At 40.4% G+C, this 22,896-nt stretch overlaps 3 protein-coding genes and 1 long non-coding RNA gene across 13 annotated transcripts in view; 2 read left to right on the top strand and 2 right to left on the bottom strand.

The window, feature by feature from the left end:
- acsf2 (acyl-CoA synthetase family member 2) overlaps positions 1-3,900 on the top strand; it is a 27,122-nt gene extending 23,222 nt beyond the window's left edge. Inside the window, exons 11-16 of the mRNA XM_023406825.2 lie at positions 967-1,074; positions 1,276-1,427; positions 1,516-1,657; positions 1,965-2,075; positions 2,193-2,261; positions 3,267-3,900. Of these exons, the coding sequence (XP_023262593.1) occupies positions 967-1,074; positions 1,276-1,427; positions 1,516-1,657; positions 1,965-2,075; positions 2,193-2,261; positions 3,267-3,329 (645 nt within the window). The 3' untranslated portion in view covers positions 3,330-3,900. The remainder of the gene's footprint in view (positions 1-966; positions 1,075-1,275; positions 1,428-1,515; positions 1,658-1,964; positions 2,076-2,192; positions 2,262-3,266) is intronic.
- armc7 (armadillo repeat containing 7) lies at positions 3,473-7,811 on the bottom strand. Its single transcript, XM_023406828.2, has 3 exons — positions 7,464-7,811; positions 5,801-5,944; positions 3,473-5,691 (listed from the first exon to the last, which is right to left on the bottom strand). The coding sequence occupies exons 1-3, from the start codon at positions 7,549-7,551 to the stop codon at positions 5,345-5,347; spliced, it is 579 nt and encodes a 192-aa protein (XP_023262596.1). The 5' UTR covers positions 7,552-7,811; the 3' UTR covers positions 3,473-5,344.
- Positions 7,812-7,988: 177 nt separating this feature from the next.
- Positions 7,989-9,947, top strand: LOC147819100 (uncharacterized). The gene is made up of 2 exons (XR_015437279.1): positions 7,989-8,336; positions 9,463-9,947. It is a non-coding gene; the product is annotated as an uncharacterized LOC147819100 (long non-coding RNA).
- A 1,159-nt stretch (positions 9,948-11,106) lies between these two features.
- Positions 11,107-22,896, bottom strand: part of ndel1a (nudE neurodevelopment protein 1-like 1a) — a 16,132-nt gene continuing 4,342 nt past the window's right edge. Inside the window, exons 3-11 of one of the 10 annotated variants that reach the window (XM_023406850.2) lie at positions 20,877-21,030; positions 17,547-17,695; positions 16,946-17,082; positions 16,563-16,736; positions 15,118-15,212; positions 14,832-14,977; positions 14,576-14,610; positions 11,364-11,416; positions 11,107-11,218 (exon numbers count right to left, since the gene is read on the bottom strand). In XM_023406850.2, coding sequence (XP_023262618.1) covers positions 11,403-11,416; positions 14,576-14,610; positions 14,832-14,977; positions 15,118-15,212; positions 16,563-16,736; positions 16,946-17,082; positions 17,547-17,695; positions 20,877-21,030 — 904 coding nt within the window. In that variant the 3' untranslated portion in view covers positions 11,107-11,218; positions 11,364-11,402. Of the gene's footprint in view, positions 14,611-14,831; positions 14,978-15,117; positions 15,213-16,562; positions 16,737-16,945; positions 17,083-17,546; positions 17,696-20,876; positions 21,031-22,896 lie in introns of all 10 variants that reach the window. The other 9 variants (XM_087174123.1, XR_015437277.1, XR_015437278.1 and 6 more) reach the window with 9 other exon arrangements.

Here is a 22,896-nt window from a genome sequence, read left to right as displayed (position 1 = left end):
TGTGTGTGTGTGTGTGTGTGTGTGTGTGTGTGTGTGTGCGTGCGTGCGTGCGTGTGCGTGCGCGTATGTGTATGTACATGTTGGTATTTTTATGTGGAGCTCCTGTTGGGTTGAAGACCACTGGTTTCAGAAAGACATTACATGTTTTTGATTATGTAGTTATTGATTGCTGGCGAGGCCAGAAAGGCAACCACAGTGAAGTTGATGGGTTTTTTTTCCACTAGATTTTATTGCTCTTTTTGCTTTTTTCTGTCAGAGTTTAACTTATATTTGTGAATGTATATTCGTCAAACCTTGATTAGACTGTGACACCGTGAGGTTCACTTCTCTGGTCTTTCTCTTTGTTTGTTGGGGAGATCTTAATCTTTTAAAACTCAGCGGCCCAGCTGTGAGATTCTGGTCTTTGGCCTTGGTTACACTGCTTGACTGGACTCAGTCTTCACACAACCACGACGAAATTGCACATTGTTTAAAAGCTCTAAGTCTCCTGATTCTATCTGTGCAAAGCATTTTATCTGTGCAACAGCTGTTGACACAGAATTAGTTCATGCCTGTGGTTATGGCTCCAGCGTGTTTTCCACACAAAAGGTTCTAATAATAATAATCTAAGACTTTATTCCATTTTTTTATGCCAAAAAATTAGTTTCTACCACGTATCTTCCTCTGTAACTTTGGTTCAGTCTCCTACACTCAGTGATAATAATAGTAACAGGTATGAAATGAATGATGAACATAAGAGATCAGTTTGAAGCATACATCACTGTATCCCACAGCAACGTGTTGTCCACTACAGATGTGTCACTTGCCAGAGGAACATCACAGACCTCTGGAGACTTGAGTAGAAACTGAATGTGAAAACCTGAGTAAAGGAAAACACAGGCTCTTGCTTGAAAATGTAGATGTCATATATCTGTGTAAATGTGACACTCATCCCTCTGCCATGCTGTTTGTTTGTGTGATTGACAGATTGGATACGGAACCACAGAGAACAGCCCTGTGACGTTCTGCGGCGCCACAACAGACAACATGGAGAGGAAGTCTGAGACAGTGGGCTTCATCATCGACCACTTAGAGGTAAGTCAACACGCTGTTCAGTATGAAAAGCTAAACACATGATTCTCAAGGGAGTTTAACCTGCTACATCACCGTCCGTCACCACGTTAAATTTCATCATCGCTCGGCCCGAAACAGAATTATATGTTTCACTAAACACTTATTTTGGTTATTTAATGAACTCTGTCCAGAGACGAGCTTTATTTGCTAAATTTTCCACAGGCTAAAATAGTGAACCCCACAACCAGAGAGGTCGTTCCTCTGGGGATGCTGGGAGAGATCATGATCCGAGGGTTTGCTGTGATGTTGGCGTACTGGGGCGACAAAGCCAAAACAGAAGAGTGCATCACTGAAACCGGCTGGTACAAAACCGGGTGAGTGGAGGCTGACGGTTACTTCAGAGCTTAATTAGAAAACAGGAGAAACAACGTCTGATGTTTGCACGTTTTCTGTCCCCTGCAGAGACATCGGCAGCTTGGACGCGTACAGCTACCTTCGCATTGAGGGCAGGATTAAAGACATGATCATCAGAGGAGGAGAGAACGTTTACCCGGCTGAGATCGAACAGTTCCTGCACACACACCCCAAAGTGAAGGAGGCGCAGGTGAGATCGGAGAAACAATTACATTTAAAATTATTAGACTGACTCCAGAGACAGAAAATTTATCTTTGCTTGGCTTTACCATTAAGTACTTAAATTAGACCTTGGTGTGCAGAAACATCTGTTTCCATAGTGGCTTTGTTTTGTTGAACTGTAGCTTTATTTGTTTGTTCTTCTAAATATAGTTTTTCTTTTGTCATGAAATCACTGATGTTTTACTACAGACACAGAGTTTGCACATAATGTGTTGGGTCAGTAACACTGCAGTTCAGCGATGCTGCAGAGCTTCATGTTTCTCTCTCTTCATCAGGTGGTTGGAATTGAAGACGCTCGTATGGGTGAAGAAATCTGTGCCTGTATCAAACTGGTCGACGGACAGGAATGCACTGCAGAAGAAATCAAAGCTTTCTGCAAGGGACAGGTAAGGAAGAATTCCCTTCAATATTTCATAAGTAGCTGGATTTATTTTATATTTTATTCTTCCTGTCAGACATGTTTTTTTCTGCTCAGTATCTCCCTCTTCATCTGCTCCTTTCAGATCGCTCACTTCAAGATTCCTCGCTACGTGCTTTTTGTAAGCAGCTACCCGCTCACTATTACTGGAAAGGTAATTACACAAATCCTGATTCTCAGCTGCTGCCTGCTCATCCAAGATTCCTGTAAATGTACAAACGACAGACAAACAAGGTTTATTTCACTGTGTTTATTAAGATGACAGAAAAACAGATGTAGAATCTGTCTGTGATAACTTAAAAAACATCAGCTCCCCTCTGGTGATTGTGTTTCTCTCTTGGGAGGCTGTTTGAAATAATTCACTGTAGACATGGCATTGTGTTTGAACAGACCTGCCCCGAATGCCCCCAGACAGGAGGGAAAGGGAGCTATTAGTTCGTCTGCACGCACACCGTGTCCTGTTAGATGAACCCAGAAAGGGCGGCAGACCGACCTCGTCCCAAAGCGGCGTATCAGATAAAACCAGCCTCCTTCAATTCAAGTTCACTTGATTCGCTCGGAGCTAACGGTGCATCAGCAACAGGACGCACGTTTGAGAGCCTGTAGAGCAGTTTGTCCCCGGCCTGGTGACCATAAGACCTGCAGGCTGCCCATGACTGTTGCAGGAGATGTGGATCCCGTCTCTCAAAAGCATCAGGGGTGTAACGTGATCCGCATTTTTACAGATCACTTCCAGTACAGTCACTTTAGAGAACTAGCTTTTTTGGGAAATGAGCTTATTTGGGTTCTTTGTCGAGAGTTGGATGAGAAGATCAAAACCAGTCTCGTATCTAAATGTGAATCTTAGCTGAAACAACAAACCTGACACAATCTCCCTCCCAGCACCTGCACAGCTCATTAATTAACATCTTAGATCATTTTGTTTTGTTGACAAAAGCAAATGGGAGCTAGACTGTTACCTCAGGCTCGTACCAGCTTCTCGAATATGAGAAATGTTCTGCTTTTCTTTGTATCGTTGTAAATTTAAAATCTTTGGGTTTGAGTCTGTAAGTCAGACATAACGAGCTATTTGAATGACCGTGGGCTGTATGGACTTGTGATAACTGTCTTCTTCAGAACAACTGACAACCTGTCGATTCACCACATTTTCTTTTCTCAGATCCAGAAGAACAAACTACGCGAGGAGTCTGAGAAGCAGCTGGGACTCAAGAAGGGAAAATGAGAAGCTCCGGTTGTTCATGAGAGAAGTCAGTTACAGTATATTTTGTAAGATAAACAGTAAGAGGGATTATATACACCCAGCAATCATAGTACCTTTATCTCACCTGAAAATATAAGCTTCCCAACAGAGGAGTAATAGACAGGTATGATTGTATCCTCCTGTAGCCACTTGTTAAATGGTAAGTGATGACATTAAAAACAAACATGACAACAAATCACAAGAAAAGACCAACCCAACCCTCTCTCTACCTCTCTCTCTCCCCCCTTCTCTCTCTCTACCTCTCTCTAACTTCAGGTCTTTCATTGATATTTGTTATGGTTTTGGTCTTTTCATGCTATTTGTTGACAATAAAAACAGACTAACACCAGATATATCATTTGTTGTTTAACACACCACTTCTGTGATCCATAAATGAGTGTTCGGCTGCTGAGCCCCTTCACTCAGTCCTACATACAGTGCAGAACTTGTTATTGAGCCATTGAGTTCTCCACTGCTCTTCTTCTTTATCCTGCACAAAGCTTTTTTTTTTTTAACATCAACATGAAATAAACTTGGTACCACATTATTAAAACCAGGCGTGGGTGTTTCTCTTTTTCCGGGAAGAATGAAGGTATTTTTATTGATCTTGGTGGCAGGTGCTCGCCTCTTAAGCCTCTGGAATGCCACTCAGAAACACACAGATTAAAAAGTGAAAACTTTGTGGCGTTTAAAGCGAGCGAGTATCACAGACACACACACACACTCAGAGCTGTAAAGAATTTCCTCTAGAGTCTGAATGGGCTACATGTGCAGTCCACCTGAGTGCAGGGCTGCAGGATCAGATGTCGGCTTCTGTCTAGACCTGAAGGACTCGGCCCAGAAATAGCCCAGAAGAAAACAAACGGCCCTGCTGGCTCTTACAGAGGAACCTCAAGGTTTACTTTACATTTTTTTTTAATTTTACATATTTTGGGTTTGGATTTAACGTTTCAGGACATGGTATTCTTAAAGAGAGTGCCAAGTGCAAGAGTCAACCGCTTGGCTCTGACATGCTGCAGCATCGGCCCAGGTCTGAGGAAATCACTTGAAAGCCAAAGGAATGTAGATTTTTTTGGGGGGGAAAAATGTAGCGATATTAATACTGCAGAGGGTGAGTCTGTTTTTATAAGCAGGATTTAGTCACTTCTTTGAACATTTAAGATGTTTTTTTGCCAAATTGTTTGGAAATCAATAAAAATTTGATGTTTTTGTGCTGTTAGTACGCTGTCAATAGCCCAAAAGAACCCTTGAGTCTAACAAACTATCCAGTCTCCCTCATGTGGTGAGAAAAGGAACAACAATTAAACTCAGCCATCTGCTCAGACATGCACTTATATGGAAAATGCTGAATAGCAGCTGGTAACTGAGTTAAATCTATATTTAAAAAGGGAGTTAGAAATGCAAAAGACAAAGATCATCCGTCAGGCTGCAGGCGTCACTGAATCACGTGAATTATGACGTTGCCCCAGTTCAGCTGACAGATTGTGACCAGATTCTTGTCATAGCTGCTCCCACCTCACTACACTGAGGTGGGAGTTTTACACTGTTTTACACTTTCTGACTTTTAAATGTAACATTACAGGGATCCCAAACACTGACTGCAACATTCATAGGGCTGGGTGTCCAACGTCGAAAACTGCCTCATCATTCGATACCAAATTTCAACCTTAGGAGTAAATGAGTAAATCTTGTCAGTGAGCCAATCAGCATGCTGGGACCGAGCTCTAATAATATTGGTGATTGGGTGTCTAAAGAGACCGAGCTTAAACCATAAAGCGTGTGGTAATTTTCTTTTTGTTAAAACGGATTTGATGAAATCGGTATTGGCAAAAGTATCGTTAAGAATTGGTATCAAAGTCAAGGTACTGGTATCAATACAGATATTGAAAATGTCTAAACATTGCCCTAAACATTAGGCAAAAAATGGCCATACACTATAAGACCTCCCTACACTCTCACAGAGAGCAAACATCTCAACAGTCTCCCACATGAATGCCTCAGCTGTCCTGGGGCAGCGGGATTCCCACTGCCGTCTGCTGTCCCTGCATCTGCTGCTCTGCTCTGCTCACCTGCTCCTCGCTGCAGCAGTCCTGCAGGAACACAGTGGCCAGGTTGCGCAGGCGGGGGCTCTCTGAGAGGGAGAAGCGCAGCATGCACTGTAGGATGGCCGGGTCAGTGATCTCAGGGCGAGACGACGGCGTTGTGAGGTTCATGAGCGTAGTAATGGCCGACAGGACGGTCTCTTCCCTCCGGCTTGACAGACAGTTGGTGACTAAGCTGATGCCGCCGCTCTGCAGGATGATGTCTTTGCACTCAGGGTCCATACTGAGGTTACACAACCCCCCTGACAACATGACACACATAAGAGATGTGATGAATTAGACAATAGTGACATAATAGGATGACAGTTCCAGATTAGCAAAATGATGATTAACAGTTTGTGTGATACTCACCCATCCCAAACTCCACAAAGTTCTCATTCTCCTCAGTCAACATGTCCAAGAAAAGGTCGGTCACTTGCAGAGTCCGCAGATACTCCATGTTCTTTGGGTCATATGCAAAGTTGGCCAAGTTAGCCAGTACTTGCTCCTTCGCCTCTGTGGTAACGACAAAAGTCATGTAAACAAATTCAAAACAATTTCATATAAATAAGAGCTTGACTGATAAATCAGCCAGTTGATATTATCAGCCAATATGCCAAAGATGTGTTACAGATTTAGAAACAGTGACGCCATTACATATTTTGTCCAGCAGAGAGCACTGACAAGTTTATGTGACAACATGGGATGACATGAGTAGGAGAAAAAACTATTTGTTTATGTTATGTGTGAATGCTAAAATATCCATATTGATAGCTGCCTTGAAAATCTCGTATATGTTGAGCTATAATTTAAAGAGCACAGAAGAAAATAAATGTTAAGGCTGCGTCGATTATTAACACTAGATAATGTCAGAATATGCAAATTTGCTTAATTAACATTGATGAGGGACAACACTATTAATTCAGGATTCCCATAATGAATGTATCATATTAAATATTACACATTGTATAGTCCCCACACTTTATCATTTCAAACATTATGATTCTCTTTTTTTCAAGGAAAGTGCTGGGAAATAAAACAAACCCGTCACATTTAAACACCCTCTTCTAGAAGGAAAATACAAGTGGAATAAAAAATATTTCTCATTTAAATAAAAGTTAAAAACACAATAAGTAATTTCTGTACCACATAAACAACAGGCATGTTTACGTATACAATTTGATTTGAAACTGAGTTTTTACTTACAGAACTGTGTTTACAAACATGGTTTATTATTATTATTATTATTATTATTATTATTATTATTATTATTATTATTAGGTACACCTAGCTCAGATTAATACAGTCTAATACAACCCATGTACTGCATATCAATAAAGGTTAGGCCGAATAACAGACATACCCCTTTGTGTGATGCAACAGAGGTCTGCAGCCTCCAAAGTGATCATAAAGTATATTAAACACCTCTAAAACAGTTTCAACAAAAACTGAACATTATAACCTTCATGAAACAGAATGTATTCCCCAACTGTTGGATTAGACTGCATGAGTTTCATCTGAGGTTCCTAACTGGGTGTTTGGTTACTGTGGAGTGTTATTGTTTATTTAAAAACTTGTGAGTGACAACTTCCGATCTTGTGTAGAGCTGCAATGATTAGACCATTAATCGACGACTATTCTGAAAATCAAGTATTTTTTTAGGATATATTTCATAATACTCTGCTTGCAGCTTCTCAAATGTGAATAATTCCTAGTTTTTTTCTTAGTGATTGGTTTATCTGACAAAAGAAGAAATCTGAGGATGTTACATTGAGCTGTAGTAAATTTGGGATGGATATTTAACACAATTTTCTAATAGTTTATTGATCGAATCGATTCATCGAGAAGATAATAGTCAGTAACAATCGTTAGCTGCATCACTTATGTCTGCATTACACATAAAACATAACTATTTGTTAATTTTCTTGCTATTTTCACTTAAAGGGTTTTGAGTGACTGCATTTAGGGAATTTAACCAACAACAATCACTGAATCTTGACAACAAAAACTAGAACAGAACAGTAACTGTGCTCACCTTCACTGTCGGTGTCCTGAAATTCAGTCACCAGAGTTTGTAAATATTCAAACCGGTCGGAGCCTTCAGACGAGCCTTTCCTCCACATATTAAGGGTTAGCTCCGGTTTTCACTTTAAACCACTTTCAAATAGACACGTTACTAATTCGTTTTAAAAAACTAATCAAGTCGGTTATCATTTTCAGCTGCTGCTAGGTTTGGTCCGTCCATGAAAGTGTCCGTACGACGCCGCGGTAAGAGTAAAGTTCCGCTTTATCCGCGTTAAATTAACTCGTAATACTGACTAAAAAAAACTGAGTCAAACCCACTTTTCACACATAAAAGTATCATAAATGTTCTGCGTGTGTGGTTAAAAGTGTGCCATAATATTTAAGGGATAATTGTACATGCTGATAAGGAGGTGTGTTCCATACTGGTCACTTGAAAGGTCAGATAAAAAGCTGAAGTTAGCTTCCGATTCGTAGCTTCCGGTTAAACAGTTAAGGGTAAAGTTAAGGAAGACGTGCCTTAGTTTTTGCACCTTTTACTGTTGTGAAAGCGTGTTAGACGTTTTACATAAACCTTTAGCGCTGCCCGAAACCCACTTTCAAATTTGTGAAACCTTTATTCTATTTGTGAAAATGCAAAAAATTGATAGGTCGCTCAGCACTGTCGGTTAAGAGTCTCTTAACTTTCCCCTTAACTGTCGAACCGGAAGCTACAAATCGGAAGCGAACTTCAGCGTCTTGTTTTCCGTCTATATCTCGGTGAGTGGGCACCTTGGTTTAACTTAGCTGTAATGAAGCAACACAAACTGTCCGCTGGAAAACGTCTGACGAAACCAATTCTGTTCGGGACGCTTGTTGTTGGTCTGGCCACTGCTTTCTTTAACAGGTACGGTTTATTGCATGTCCTGTGGTTTTGGTTGCATAATCTGCTGGACCATATGCACCTCAGTGAGTTACCTAAACAACTCTATTGCTTCCTGCATGCGGACAGTAGGTGTGTGCCATCTGCTGCTTATTCATTAAATTATCCTCTAATTAGTTTTATAAATATATCAGCGGACATTCAGACATCATTTAGCAGCTAGATACAAGGTGCATTATTGTGCATATACAGTCCTGGATGTAATAATTCAAAATGATATATATATCTATATATATATATCTATATATATCTATATATATAGATATCTATATATATATCTATATATATAGATATATATATATATATAGATATATATATATATATATCTAGATATATATATATATATATATATATAATGTGAGATTTAGGGACTAAAGTAATCTTCATGCAAAGTTCAGTAAACAGAAAAAAAAACTAAATCAATATTTGCTGTGACCATCCTTTAACTCAACCTTATTCAAGGTATCTGGCAGGAAGGTAGTTCTGAGTTCCTAGTTCTTCTGCGGATTTAGTCTGTTTCAGTGTGTTCTGTCTCTTCATGTAATCCCACACTGACTCCATGTATTGAGATCAGGGCTCTGTGGGGGCCAAACTACTAATCTTCTGACTTCAAAGGGAAGTCAACTTGATGTTTCTTGGTTTCCTTGGCTGCCCGCTTCATTTCCAGTCTTCAACCTAGCCCGTTTGATTGTGCTTTGGCAGAACATGTTGGACGTCACATCTGGAAACACCTGTCTGCTCTGTCAGAGATCTTGCTTGTGTCTTGTTGTTCTTTTCCCTAATCTAAAATATATTTCCTCTGATGAATGCATGAGATATATTAAAAATTTTGCACAACATTATTTATATGAAACGTTTTTAAGTGGCAATGTTGATAAAAATGTACATTTATTGTTGATGTTGGTAAATTTAGGAATTGTCTTGATACTGGGATAAATGTTCTGTGAAATCTTAAAGTGGATTTCCGCTTTTCTTATTTGAAACGCAAAATGTAAACAGTTTCTGTTCCCTTCACCAACCAGTGCTGTCTAATCATGAATTCTGTGATCATCAAATAATAATTGATAATTACCATTTGTCCCCCACGCAGGCACAGCTTCTTTGAGGATGTGGCCGAACTCAGGGCCCAGGAGCGAGCGTGCAACAACGCCAGAGGGTTGGAGGTCCTGGAGAGGAGGCAGAGGCAAATAGAAGAGCTGGCCGAGAAGAAAAGAGGGAGCAGCAGCTGAACACGGCGGGGATTAGGTGGAGCAGATCTACACATGTGGACATAACACGTACATATTTGCACTGTACAAAGCCTGATTCACTTGTGTAAACACACTGAAGGCTTTTAAATACCCTGCCTTGGGCCATCTTTTACCAGTGGACTTATGAGTAATCCTCACACATCCGTTTCCAGTGAATACAAGTGAACACATCTGTGCTGGAGACATCTGCTGTTCAAGAAGCCAAACTGTTCGTGCTCTGGATATATTTTGGAATTCTCACATATGAATGGAAAATGTGATCTAGACTTTAATGTCTGTTTTGAGACATGTTTATCAATGATTAAATGACCAATGTGCTACAAGAGTTCTAGTATCGGATCTTATTTCCTGTTACTTACACCGTTACTGTTTGTCCAGCAGAGGGCAGTGTTTGGTTCCTCATCCTCAGCTGATTGAAACATTACAAATATAATAGATGGAGTATAATTATGTCTTTTAATAAAACATGCCATAAAAGTCTGAAATAAATCAAATCCACAAACAATAACAGATAATATTGCACTTGAATGAAAATAACAAAAGTGACATTTAAAGTTCACACAAGGTCAAAGTGCTTCATCTACATATTGTGTATTGTACAGTGCTGAAAATGGGCTGTGGAGTAAATCGGATTTTAACAGGATGAAACACTTTGACTACAGAAAATAAGAATGCTGGTCGACTGGTCTGAACACGACGACAACAGCGCTTAACCTGCTGTCAATAAATAACGATCAATATGACCAATACTGTACACATCATGTCACATAGCTCAGAAGTTAATGGTGTGTTTGACTCACTACAATGACACAAAGAATCCCCCTTTGACACCGAATTACAGGGGTTACGAGATGACAACGGCAGCCAGAATCACTTGAACCCCTGGATAATGTTCAAAACATCAGGCTCGTATGTTGGACAATTTGAAACATCAATAATTGATGGAGACATCGGTCATGCGGCACATGATTATTCAGGATGTCTGCACATGTGCCAACCCATTAAACCTCTGATTTTCCCTTCATGGTTTCAGCAGTGGATGTGAGTGCACTTAACTGTGCGTTTAATTGAAGTTATTGCTAGTGGAAGTTGTGGAAAATTTTAAATAAAAAAAATTAAAAAAAAGTCACTAAAATCATCAATTGCACAATATTTCCCTTTTCAAATCAGGGGAGAACTTTAAATGTGTCAATAGCAGAGAGGGTTTTATCATCTTTGTTCAAGCCAGTGGGCAAACGGCAGCTACAGCAACACATAAAATATACAGACAGGGATTCATAATTACAGCAGGGACGAAGCACAAGGTGTTGGAACAAGAGAGAGAGAGAGAGAGAGAGAGAGAGAGAGAAAAGATGAGGAGAGCACCCAGGGTAAAACTACAACAGAGTTTTACAGTATTAGCCATTTGTGTTCCCTCTTTGTCTGGACTCATCTCTTCTTGAATGTGATCTTTCTGTCGCAGGCGAGGTGTGTTGGGTTTGAGGGGGGGGGGGTTACCGTCACACAGCGAGGGGCACTAAGCCTGGGGAGGTGGCAGTGGGAGGGACGGTGATGGCTGTCAGGGTACCGGGTTCCAGTCCATTCACGTTCCTTCTGCTAAAACACAAGAGAGTAACATTAAAACAGAAACTTGGATGAATTTACTGGAACCAATGCATTATGTGTCCTAATACAAGAATCAACCCTTTACCAGCCACTGATTTAATGACATACTCATGGATGGATTACAGAACAGGCCTACCAGACACAGGCCCAGGGGCCAAAGAGGTCAGGGGCCACCTCAGTCCAGAGCTTCTGTATGAAGTAAGTAATGTTTCTTGTTTAAAAGTCATAGAGCCGAGTTAAAAATGACCAGACAGAAATGCAATAGATGCAAAGCGACACAAACAGATGGAAAACAACCAAAAAGAGATAGAAAACAAACTCAGAGAGACCCAAACCACAGAATCAAAACAGCTGGACAAAAAAACAAACGCACTCCTTGGACTCCCAGACATGATATCCATCTATGTCCGTTGGATTTAGTTAAAGCCTCATTGCAATTTTGTGGAACGCTACTTCAGTTAAAGTGAGAATGTGTAACTTTTAAGAGAGGCAATAACACAATCTCCCTGTTGCAAATCAACAGTGAATCCACTGAGGGGTTCTGTAGCTGCAGCCTCACTTGGTCTGTTATGACCAGTATCTTAAGGTGACTAATGTAAATATTGTTGTTTAACATACGTTACTAAGTCTGTTTGCTGACTCAGTGACTCACTGGTTCTGCTGTTAACATTACCTTGTGGCCGCAGCAGCTTCTGTTCGACAAAGACGACACTGTCTCACTTTAAAGTTGAAACATTGAGCGAGCCAGTAAGTATGGAAGCCTATTAGTGCCAGGACAGAAAATCAAAAGGACGGAATAAAATAAAAAAGATATTACATATTAAGTCAAAATTCTCACATAATAATCAGTACTGATCATTATGTCATAAGTCAAAACATCAGAGAGCGATGTAACAGCCTGCTGAAGCTCCCTTCACGAATTAAAAAAATGACTTTGAAACTTGAACATACACATCTATGAATGAAAGGTAGTGAAGGTGTGAATTAAACACTGTAACAGATTCACCACTGTAAAACACAATCTTAGGTAGTAGAGGTATGTTGACTATATTTCTGCTACACCATAACGCCATACGGCCACATTGCTGCAGTGGTCTGCTGTATTTATATGTCAGCTGGTGGGTTTGGGTGGGCCATAGTTTTTACTTTGTAAATGCCATAACTTTTTACTTAAAATCTGTTTCTATTTTCTAAATTTTTTAATTACCATCTCATGATTTTGGTTCTCCATTTTTTAGTTCTGTTCATCTACTTTTTTCTTCTCCTGGCAGAAGTGGGTTTCCATAGATAAAAAGGACGTATATAGAAAAGAAAGGGATTGATCGTGAGATGAACCCCTCATCCTCTTCTTCCTGTCAGTGTTTGACAGAAGCTTTAGTATTTTCAGTCAACGTTAATTCTCCTCCCCAGGCGCACGGACACTTTCCAGTAGCTGCTGCCAACACAGCACAAAGCAGTGACCTGAGCAGGAGCAGGTCATTCTGTCACTCTGTCCTTATTATCCACTCACACTGTCTCCATCTTACAAACAAGGGACACAGCAGCGACTACACAGAGACATATATAAAACAAACAAACAAACAGCACACACACAGAACTGCATGCGTTTCTAAAAATGGAACTCGAACAGAGAGGAAGTTGGAAAGTTAAGAGTTTGTTCGACTGACTGGTTCAACCGGTTTCTTTTGTGGGTCAGAGTTCCTTGTGTGGCCTGAGTCCTGACTCTGGAAAACACCATTCAGAGATGAATGAAAGACGGCTTCAATAGTCAGTGTGAACATTTTCTATAGAAGAGTCAACACGATACCCAAGTTTCTGTACCAACATCAAAACTATTTTTCCTCTTTTGATACCTTAGTTTGGGAACGATAAAGAGGAAACATCTGATGAATAAATCAGCGAACAAGCATTAGAATCTGACCGAGCAGATTCTTTTTGAGTTTCAGCAGAATTGATGATCAGAATATCACTTTCCCCTCTTTTTACAGTAAATGACACACAATACCTGAAGGTGAATGGTATACATAACAGCTCCCTGCACTGAAAACAGATGCACAATGCCTTTGTTGTGTTGTGTTGTGTTGTGTTGTGTTGTGTTGTGTATCTCATTATGGAAGCTCTTAGTTCTCTCTCGGACAGTAGAGACACTGCACACTGTCACACTGCCTGTCCCTGCTCTCACCACCAGTAACTGTTGTCAACGCAAGCAAACAGCAGAGTGACACAGCAGAAAATGACACATGGATGTGGCCTGTAATAGACATGGACTTTCAGCAGGAAAAAGCCAAGAGAATGGCAGTACATCCTTGCTTTTTATTTAATGAGCCTTCACAGGCTCGCACTCTTCCAATGGCTTTGATTTTTTTTTTCTGATCGTCATATTGGTTCTCAAAGACCTTAGCAAAAATATTTTTGACTTCCCCCCTTTTTCAGATAAAAATCTAATTTTCCTCCAAGTTGAGCACGAGAGCCACTTTTAAAGGTCCCATACAGTCTAAAGGTAGATGTCCATGTGTTGTTTGATTATAAAGCAGGTCTAGGTTCTATATTAATACTGTGAAAGTATCAAATCTACTACATTTTCATTTGAACACTCAGTAAACAGTCAGCCAATCAGAGCAGAGGCTCAGAGCCTCCTCTCTTGTGATTGGCTCACCAACCTGTTGCTACTAGAGCTCCAGAGAGAAGCCTGAGAGAGGAGATGTGAAACTATATTGAGATGATTTTTGGTTCTTAAAACCACAAACCTCTTCTTATGGATCAACACACTAAACTCAGGAGAAGAGGAAAATATGGGACCTTAAAATACAGATGTCACTTCAGCTTTTAACTACGTGGGAACCAGTGAGTTTACAGTAAAACAGTAGGTAACGGTGGCTGTAATTATTACTGAGGTAGGGGTGACCAGGCATGCACCGACCAGGGAAAATGTATCCCAGAGAAATAAATCCAGTCAGAAAGAAGCTTTAACCAACAAGTTTCCCACACAAAGTTTTACTTTCTTCAAGTTTCTCTTCCTCAACTTGATTCCCAAGATTCAAAATCATACGGCAAAAAGCTCTTGATGTTAATCATAATTAATGGTCAGATGTAAGGCTAAAACAAATATGTAAAACAACTCAACTCACACTAGCACATAGACAGGAGGAACAGCTATTAGATCAGCTGAGAGTTAAAGGGCAGCGAGAAATTTCCAGCACCATTACACCACTACCACCAGCATCATAAATAGTTAGTGGCCGGGACGTCCTCTAACCCACACTATTGGTTGTTCTAGTAGAAAAGAGGCTTGTTAAAATCAGCAGCAGCATGCAGGCGCCCCAACACAGGCGGAAGAGCTGCGATTACCCAGAATCAATGCAGGGAACGTGACCACCTCTGTCCTGCTGGGAGAAAATGCACACAGGTCTCAGATATCCATCCTCCATATACATCTTCTCCTGAGTCATCAGTCACAACACATAATGTTTACCATGACTACACGCCTCAGACTTCCAGTAAACACATCTGACAAGAATTAAATGACGACATTACACCGCAACATTCCTGTTAATAATTACCCCTCATTAATGACTAAGTGAAAGTGCGTTTTGGTTTCACTCACGCTTTGTCGAAATATGATGTGTGGAGCGACTGCGAGTACTTGGCTGTGTTTGCGTTGAGCGCATTGCTGTTGTCGAGAGCGTATGCCTTCCTGGCTTTCTGGTCCTTGGCAAAGTTCCTACAAGCGGCAAGTTTTGACTCCAGAGCCTGTAAAAGAGACAGAAACAGATGATGATGATGATGATGCTGCTTCTTCACTGTGGAAATAAAGGGACTTTCTACTTGATGCAGTGGAAGAGAAACCTGGGGGACAACAGAAACACAGGAAGTGAGAAGGACCGACTCACCCCGACTTTCCGCAGTAAATCACTGACGATGTTGAGGGCTGATATTCTGGCAGAGGGAGTCAGTGGAGAGTTGCTGCCATAACCATTTGATAGCACTGGAGAGGAGAGAATACAGAAAAATTCTCATTTAGCAGCCCCCATCTAATGGACATCCAGTAAACATTCACTATACAGTCTGATTGGGCTGAATGTTATGAAAAAAAAGAAAAAGAAAAAAAGAAAAAAGAAGTCATATTGCGATTGTTTTGGCAGATTTCAGTTAAAATGATCATTTTTTCCCCTTTAATTTCACTGAAAAAATATTTTAAAATGATGATGATGGTGTGATTTTTGTTGAAGCTTGTACCAAACAAACATGTTCCCTAACGTCCGGAGAATATGATTTGTATGCTGGGGCATCTCTGTAGCACCACAACGCTTGGTGGAGCTAACAATGCACAACAATGTTGTGAGACATTTTACCTAGTGGGGCAGGTAGTCCATTATAATCATGTATATCTTTGCCAAAATTGCATAAAGATGAGTATTTGCTCCTGTGGCTGTGTATAATAATTTTGCTTAGAGCACCATTTTTGCAGGGAGACTGCAGACTCCATTTCCAGGTGCTAAGGTAGCTGTAGCTTGTTAAAAATATGGACAAGTTCTGCTGTGTGTTACTTGGAATCACATGACTAGCTAGCACATTAGCATAAGCATTCTGATCAGAAGCTAGCATGCTAGTTTGGTCTGGACTGCACTCATTACTCCAGCTGCCTCTGCCCTGTACCAAAGGTCACATCTCGAATGCACAAAAAAACGTCATAGCATAGTAAGGTATAAAAGTCAAAGTGAGGCAGGTAGGTAAAACAATTGTGCATTTTATGGCATGTTTATAGAAACACTGGAGAAAGTTTCATGCTTTAGTCATAAAATACACTACACCTTCCCTTTACAAGGTTATCTGCTGCACGATTATCGGCTCCTGTGATTTGGATATTTCACTTGTCCATATTGTGATTTCGATAATATTTCTATTAATTGTTATTCCATTGTTAATATAAAAATATTGATTATAGTCGCTTTAAGAATAAAAAGCCATGAATAAATAGTCTGATTATAAAAATACAGGCTGTCGAGACACCCTGAGTTATGCAAATGTGTTTTATAATCTATTAGCCCAAATTTATCAAAGGCTTTTTATTCTTAACCATCTATATTTGTGGCATGAAAATTGATTTTTTTGAATGAATATATACTTTTCATTCTGTAAGATGACTGAGCACCATTAGTGCTCCTTTGTCTCCACAAAACATGAATAAATGAGCCACTATGCAGCTGTCTTCCTCACAGGTAGATGTGTCCACACATGAAATAAAAACAGCATAATTAAGGGTAGCTTAGATTTCTCCGCCTGTATTTGCATAATGAGAGAAAAATGCACTCAAGGGAAGACGAGCTGCAGCTACCTGCCGGGTTGGCAAAGGCGTTGTCCAGACCTTTGCCCAGCGGGGTGGCAGGGAGGGAGAGAGAGGCCTGCACAGCAGTGTCCATCTTTACACTGTCTTGTGTGGGCGAACTCGGAGCAGACATCCTGGTTACGTCCGACTGCCTCTCTCGCACAGCCAGCTCCTGCCGCAAGTCTGCAGAAGAAAAAAAAAAAAAAAAAAAAAAAAAATATTAGGGAAGAGATCAAATGAGGACACAAGGCAAATAAATTCCTACAAATGTGTGGGAAAGCAGATATTTTAACCATCAAAGAAGAAAGGAGGCACGGCAGCTGTATGTTAATGAGCCGGAGCCGTGATTGACAGAGCGGCTCATTAGTAAAAAAAACCTAGTCAATAATCACCTCTGGCTTCATCCTTTAATCTTTGCACAGAGACCAGAAGAGACTCCTTCTCATCCAGCTCGCTCTCCAGGAAGGCGTTCCTCTCAATGGCCTGGTTCAGACGCTGCTCGAAGTTCTCCAGAGACACAATCGTAGCTCTGAGAGAAAAGTTAAAAGGAGGCAGAAAATGAAAGAAACAACACAGTGAATACGAAAATCAAACAGAAATCATGAAAAAGAACATTTCAGTCAGTATGTTTAATAATATCCTCTGGGCGTTGCCCTCTATATGTCCCATTTGCTTACGAATGATAATAGAACTGATAATAAGGGATCAATATCCAGGCTTGTGCAAATGCAGCATTGATTTTAATCCAATTAAGGCAGCAATCTATTGTATTTGAGCCATTTGCTGATTGTCAGAATTGCATCTCTGGCAAATTTTCATATAGATTAAGTAAGCATCACAAAACAGCTGGTTTGATGGGAAGGGAAACACCTTTACCATGGGTCAAGGTGTTGTGTGGAATAAATATATCAAATAGGTTCACAGGAGTGATTGTAGGGTGTACTGCCATTTTTTTTAAAACTGTATTTTAGTGAGCATTAAGGGCCCACAGACCTTTTGGCTCTCTCCAAGTCATCGTTGGACTGTTCCAGCTCTCTGACGTATTTGTGGAGCTGCTCCTTGATGCTGCGCGTTTGGCCGAGGTCGTCCTCCAGCATGGAGATCTGCTTGTAGCTCTGAGAGTACTGCTGCTCCAGCCTCTCCTGCAGGAGGACAGAGGACAGGAGAGGGGCACGACAGGACGAAGACAGACAGCGATTATTGATCACATGTATTTAATCTGTAACATGATGGATAATAGAGCTCTCTTTATATATATATATATATATATATATAGGACATATAGGACATGATTTCACAGTTCCCAACACATTTCACAGTTCCCAACACACACCACCTAGATCGTATCATCCATTTTTCAGTGCTTCGCTCAGTTTCCTCCTCTCCACAGTTAGACAGCGGATGTGAAGTGTGACCTATATATCCTCCAGCTCAGAGACAATCAGCTCGATAAATACCGCCAGGCCTGTCTGTATGTCTGACCTATATCTGCTGCTACTGTGGGGTCTGAATTAACTGCACAGGGCAGCCCTCTGTTCGAGTCTCATTCAGCACATCCCATCAACATGACACTGAACTACGGAACAGGTAAGATGGAGCTCATGCTGTGATGGTCTTAGTTTTGTGGCCTTGAAGTACAAAACACAAAAACATCACATTTAAAAAAAAAAAACATTGACATGTTTTCTGAAATATTGTTGCATTTTCTTAAATGTCTTGTTGCCATGTTTTCTAAATCAGCATTGTGCTTTCTAAAATGTTGCAGTGTTATCTGACATTCAAATGTTGTGTTTTCTGAAATGTGTTTGATGAATGCAGTTTTTTTTTGTGGAGTGATTTTTGATTTGCTGATTTCTTTGTAAAATGATTCAATTTTATGTTTTCTAAAATGTTTCTTTTTCAAAACATTGTGTTTTCTTAAATACTGCCATGTTTTCTAAACTGGTGTTGTAGTTTGTAAAATGTTGCCGTTTACCTGATATGTTGTGTTTTCTAATATTTTGAGTCTATAATGTCTGTTTTCTGAAATGCATTTCTAAAACATCTTCACACTCTCGAAATGTCTGTTTTCTGAATATTTTTGTTTTTTCTGAAATGTCCAGAAATATTCTTAAATCTTGTGTTTTTCTAAAAGGTTTTTTGTAAAGTTGTTTTCTATAAAGCATGTGTTTTTGCACGTCAAGGCTACCGTAGGTTTCTACTGAAAACTGTCAGTAATCAGTGAAAGTATCTAATTAACACAACAGCATTTCACAAGACTGAAAACACTGCAACTAACCTGAAAACACAATTCACAAAACAAATGTTGAAAAGTTGTTTTTGTTGATATTTCTTCTGAGAATTGTCATCAGTGTGTGAAACTACCCAGCAGTATTGTATTATTCATAATAACAAAAACACATTCCTGAAAAGCCAACGGTGCAGCTTTGCTCCAAAAACAACCACTGCTGGCTTATCTCCTTAAAACATAGTAATGTATTCATCCACACAGTCGACTGCCTGTCTGGAAAAGTAAAACCCGACAGACACCTTGGCACAAACATGTCATTCCAGCTGGAGGCCTGGGCTCAGAAATGTGCCACCTGCCTCTCGGTTATTATGGAGTGAAAATAAGAATGGGAGACACAACCTGATGCATTATTTATGAGAGTCATACAGATCAGCTGCATCGGTTCGCAGCCTGTTTGGGGCGGAGCAGGTGTTGAGATTGGAAAAGAGCGTTTACCTCAGCAACTTCCTGAAATGAGATTACCTTTTAGATTGCACATCTCCGGGACTATAGTCCTCGCTGAAGCCAATTAAGCCCATCATAACTGATCTGAGTTCCAACAGGCACAGATCCACCAGAAACGAGACCATGTGGTATTGTTCTCCCAGAGGGCAACTTATCATCGTTTCTCCTGCTGTGCATCAGACAAGGTTTTATCACAAGCTCCTATATATGCGACCTCAATAATTCCATGACCTCATATGTATAAACCAGAAAGGCAGAGCTGCAGGCCCACTAGATAAAATAAATAAGTGCAGAGTTTAAGTGCATCCAGGGGAGCGGCAGCTGTTACAGCGTGACTTTACTTTCTCCTCACTCCCAAGGGACTGTACTCAAGGACGAGTGAGATTTTAGGTGGCTACGAAAAAAAAAAAAAAAAAAAAAAAGCTTCAAATATTTATGTGGTGGGTACACATGGAGACGTGCTGTACTTGCTTCAGAGCTTAATGTAATGTTAAGGTTATATACACATAACTGCTGGTCTCATCATAAATCTACAAATGTTACCCATGTTGTATAAAGGTAAATGTCCATGTGTTGTTTGATTATAGATCAGGTCTAGGTTCTATATTAATACTGTGAAAGTATCAAAGCCTCAGTCCACAGAGAAATGCACACAGCCTGTATTCAGACACTGAGCCTTAAAACCAGCTGTCAGGACTTCTGTAACTTTGTGACGTCACAACAGAGCAGTAACTGCTCTCAGCCATGACCTAAGCCCCGCCCACCTGCACCCACCATCTGAGTGTTTTACCTGAAATCTGCTATATTCTAATTGGATCACTCAGAAAACAGTCAGCAAGTCAGAGGAGAGGCTCAGAGCCTCCTCTCTTCTGATTGGCTCACTGCCAATACAACCTGTTTGGAAAATGGTAGACACGTGTGACCTGACACCTGATCAAAATACTGCCAAGTAACGATGTAAAATGAGAAGATTATAAATCACGTTTCACTAAAATAATACAGTGTGCCTTTAATTTACTTCCCTAGCGTTGGCTAAATTTGCATGAATAGACATTACTAGTTTAATATTTCATATGTATCCCTATAGGCTTTTTAATCTCATAATAGCAGTTATTCTTAAGTAGATCACAGATGTACACACAAACAAGAAGCCGACTCATAGTACTACACATCATCATTAGCGTCTAAGCCATAGGGACGGGGCTCAGTAGCATTTTTATCTAATTTAAATCCAGTATCTGATCTGATTATCAAATCTCAATCCTTTCTAAGCCTCTCCTGAACCTTATTAGTTTTACCTTTCAACGTTTGAAGGTGATTATAGGCTAAAATTACAGCTCAAAGATCAGCTTGCTGGCTGAGAAGGCAGAATAACTCAATTTTTTAGTGTCAGCCTAATTATAGTACACAACTGCGAAGAGAGAGAGAGAGGAGGTTTGATAACAGCTTTGTTAACATCAGAGCCTAATGAATTTCAGAACCCAGCAAGGAGGCAACCTGAGCTGATAAAACCTTCAGTCTATTGATGCAGAGACACAGATACTTTCATTCATCTCCTGTACTCTTTTCCCACAACCCCTTGCACTGACCTTAAGTGTTTCGACCTCATTCTTCAGTCTGTGGTTCTCAGAGTGCAGGTCCTTTATACGATGCTCGGCCTGACCCAGCTGGGCCTCCAGCTCGGCCTCCAGCTCCCTGCTCCCCTCCTGAAACTCCAGCAGCTCCTCCTGAGCCTCCTGGCAGCTGCAGGGAGGAGAGAGGGCGTGAGACAACGAGTCGAGGCAGAAAGAGGCCTGCGAGACACGGCAGGCGGGCGCGCTAATACTACAACCCTATTTACTTATTTTTATCTTTATTCTATCTTGTCTGGCCGCTGGAGCAGTGAATCAGATACGATTCCCCACACTCCTGATATTCCCAATTTGTCTCACTTCAGGATGAGTGAACTCATGTTGTTGTAATCACATTCACCACACCTGGAGGAAAACATTTAAACAAGATTAAAGCCACAGACTGAGGCTGTAACACTCACCACACACCATAATATTAAAGAGTTGGATGAAAAGAAAAGGAAAAAAAAAAATTGTTATTCTTTGAAGATTACCTCTAATGGGACCATAAGTATAGTTTGCCCTGATGGTAGGATCAGATTATCAGATTATCCCCTATAAAAAAGGCAATTTTGGGACATTTCATCCTCAGATTTATGACTTGGCTCAAATTTCATCAGTTTAAGCCGCCAGCCTCATATTTTCATTTTGTCAGTTTCAGCAGGAATTTAACCGTTTCTATAAATTCGACATGAAGATTATATAAGCCTGTAAAAATAAAGATGTTCTGGCTTCTCCCTCATGACAGTCAGGTTCAGTCTGAGGTATCCTCTCTGAAATCACTCTAATGGAGGTGAATGGAATTTAGTTTGTGGTGCATTAAAAATATATACATTTTGAATATATTTCCAGAAACAGAGCCAGCAACTTTCACTGGGACTACTTTTCATAGAAGGTTGGGGTCCCGTCGCACCCTTAAACCCATAAGGTGGAGAGAGAGTCTGTGATCATAATCTTAGCATTAAGATAAAAGTACAGCTGGGCTGAAGGGAAACTCTCAAACAAAAAAAAAAAAAGAGCACTGAAAAAAGAGAGTACAGTTTATTTGTGGATTCTTAATTTGAAATATCTGGTCTGGTATGAAGAGACATATTCAACAGGGGGAAACTGTGATCTGTTGGTGGCACAAGATTTAAGTCACCGAACCAGAGTGGTCATGATTAATAATTGATTGGTTGATTAAGCTGAACTGAGCTTTGCATGTGTAAATAAGGGATTCAACAAGACATGCAGGTAGTAAACATGACTGATGTTTCATGCATTCAGTCACTGGCCTGATTTCTCACATCAGAACATTTGATTGTGGACCAGCTTTTCCAGGAGTGGAGGTTATGTAAGTGTCTGTTGATATGACCATGGATGAGCGAACCCACACACACACACACATACACACACACACACGTCTAAAAATGGAATAGCCAACCCTCGTGCAGGCTGAAGTGCTGGGGGTGGCACAGAGCCATCTAATTTAAACCAGCAAGAACTGATTTTTTTAGCCCCTTGGGGTTGTGGAAAAAAGCTGTAAACACAACATTGTTTAAGATGATACGGCGATCATTAGCATACAGTTGCTTTATTTACAAATTCAGAAGATACGAAGCAACATTAGCATTCATTTGGAGGAGTCACATTTTTGGCTACATGACCGGTTCCCACTCTGCTTTTAGCTCCGTTTTTGGTCTCCACCAACTTCTGAGAAAATATGTGGCTCTGGAGCTGCTGGATGACCTACTCTCTTCCACAGATAGCTGCTACATTTGGCATTAGGTGGTGAGCAGGTAGTGTAGAGCTGAAAACACCTGCCTGCTACAGATGAACATAAAGCTGTGAAAGTAAAACAGTAAAGTTTCAGGCCATAAACCAAAGTAATGAGCTCAATGATGCTAAGCAGCTTTGTAGAGCTGAGGTGTGGGTTCATCACTATAAGTGACACCTGTTATCTGTCACATTTAATACTAAAATATGGATTATAGTAACTTTAATGAAATATGCTTTTAAA

The sequence above is a fragment of the Seriola lalandi genome, unplaced genomic scaffold (assembly GCF_002814215.2).
Source record: "Seriola lalandi dorsalis isolate HSWRI2012SDOR001 ecotype SW California unplaced genomic scaffold, Sedor1 jcf7180002054317, whole genome shotgun sequence".
Classification (NCBI taxonomy): domain Eukaryota; kingdom Metazoa; phylum Chordata; class Actinopteri; order Carangiformes; family Carangidae; genus Seriola; species Seriola lalandi.
The sequence above is the reverse complement of the archived record's forward strand: the minus strand, read 5'-3'. Positions and strand labels throughout refer to the sequence as shown.

What these genes read in the sequence shown, in the direction of transcription:
- armc7 (XM_023406828.2), bottom strand. Translation starts at nt 7,551, where the DNA reads ATGTGGAGGAAAGGCTCGTCTGAAGGCTCCGACCGGTTTGAATATTTA. An exon ending in TCAGGACACCGACAGTGAAG is followed by an intron (nt 5,945 to 7,463) that starts GTGAGCACAGTT and finishes TCGTTACCACAG; the next exon opens with AGGCGAAGGAGCAAGTACTG. An exon ending in CTTTGTGGAGTTTGGGATGG is followed by an intron (nt 5,692 to 5,800) that starts GTGAGTATCACA and finishes TCATGTTGTCAG; the next exon opens with GGGGGTTGTGTAACCTCAGT.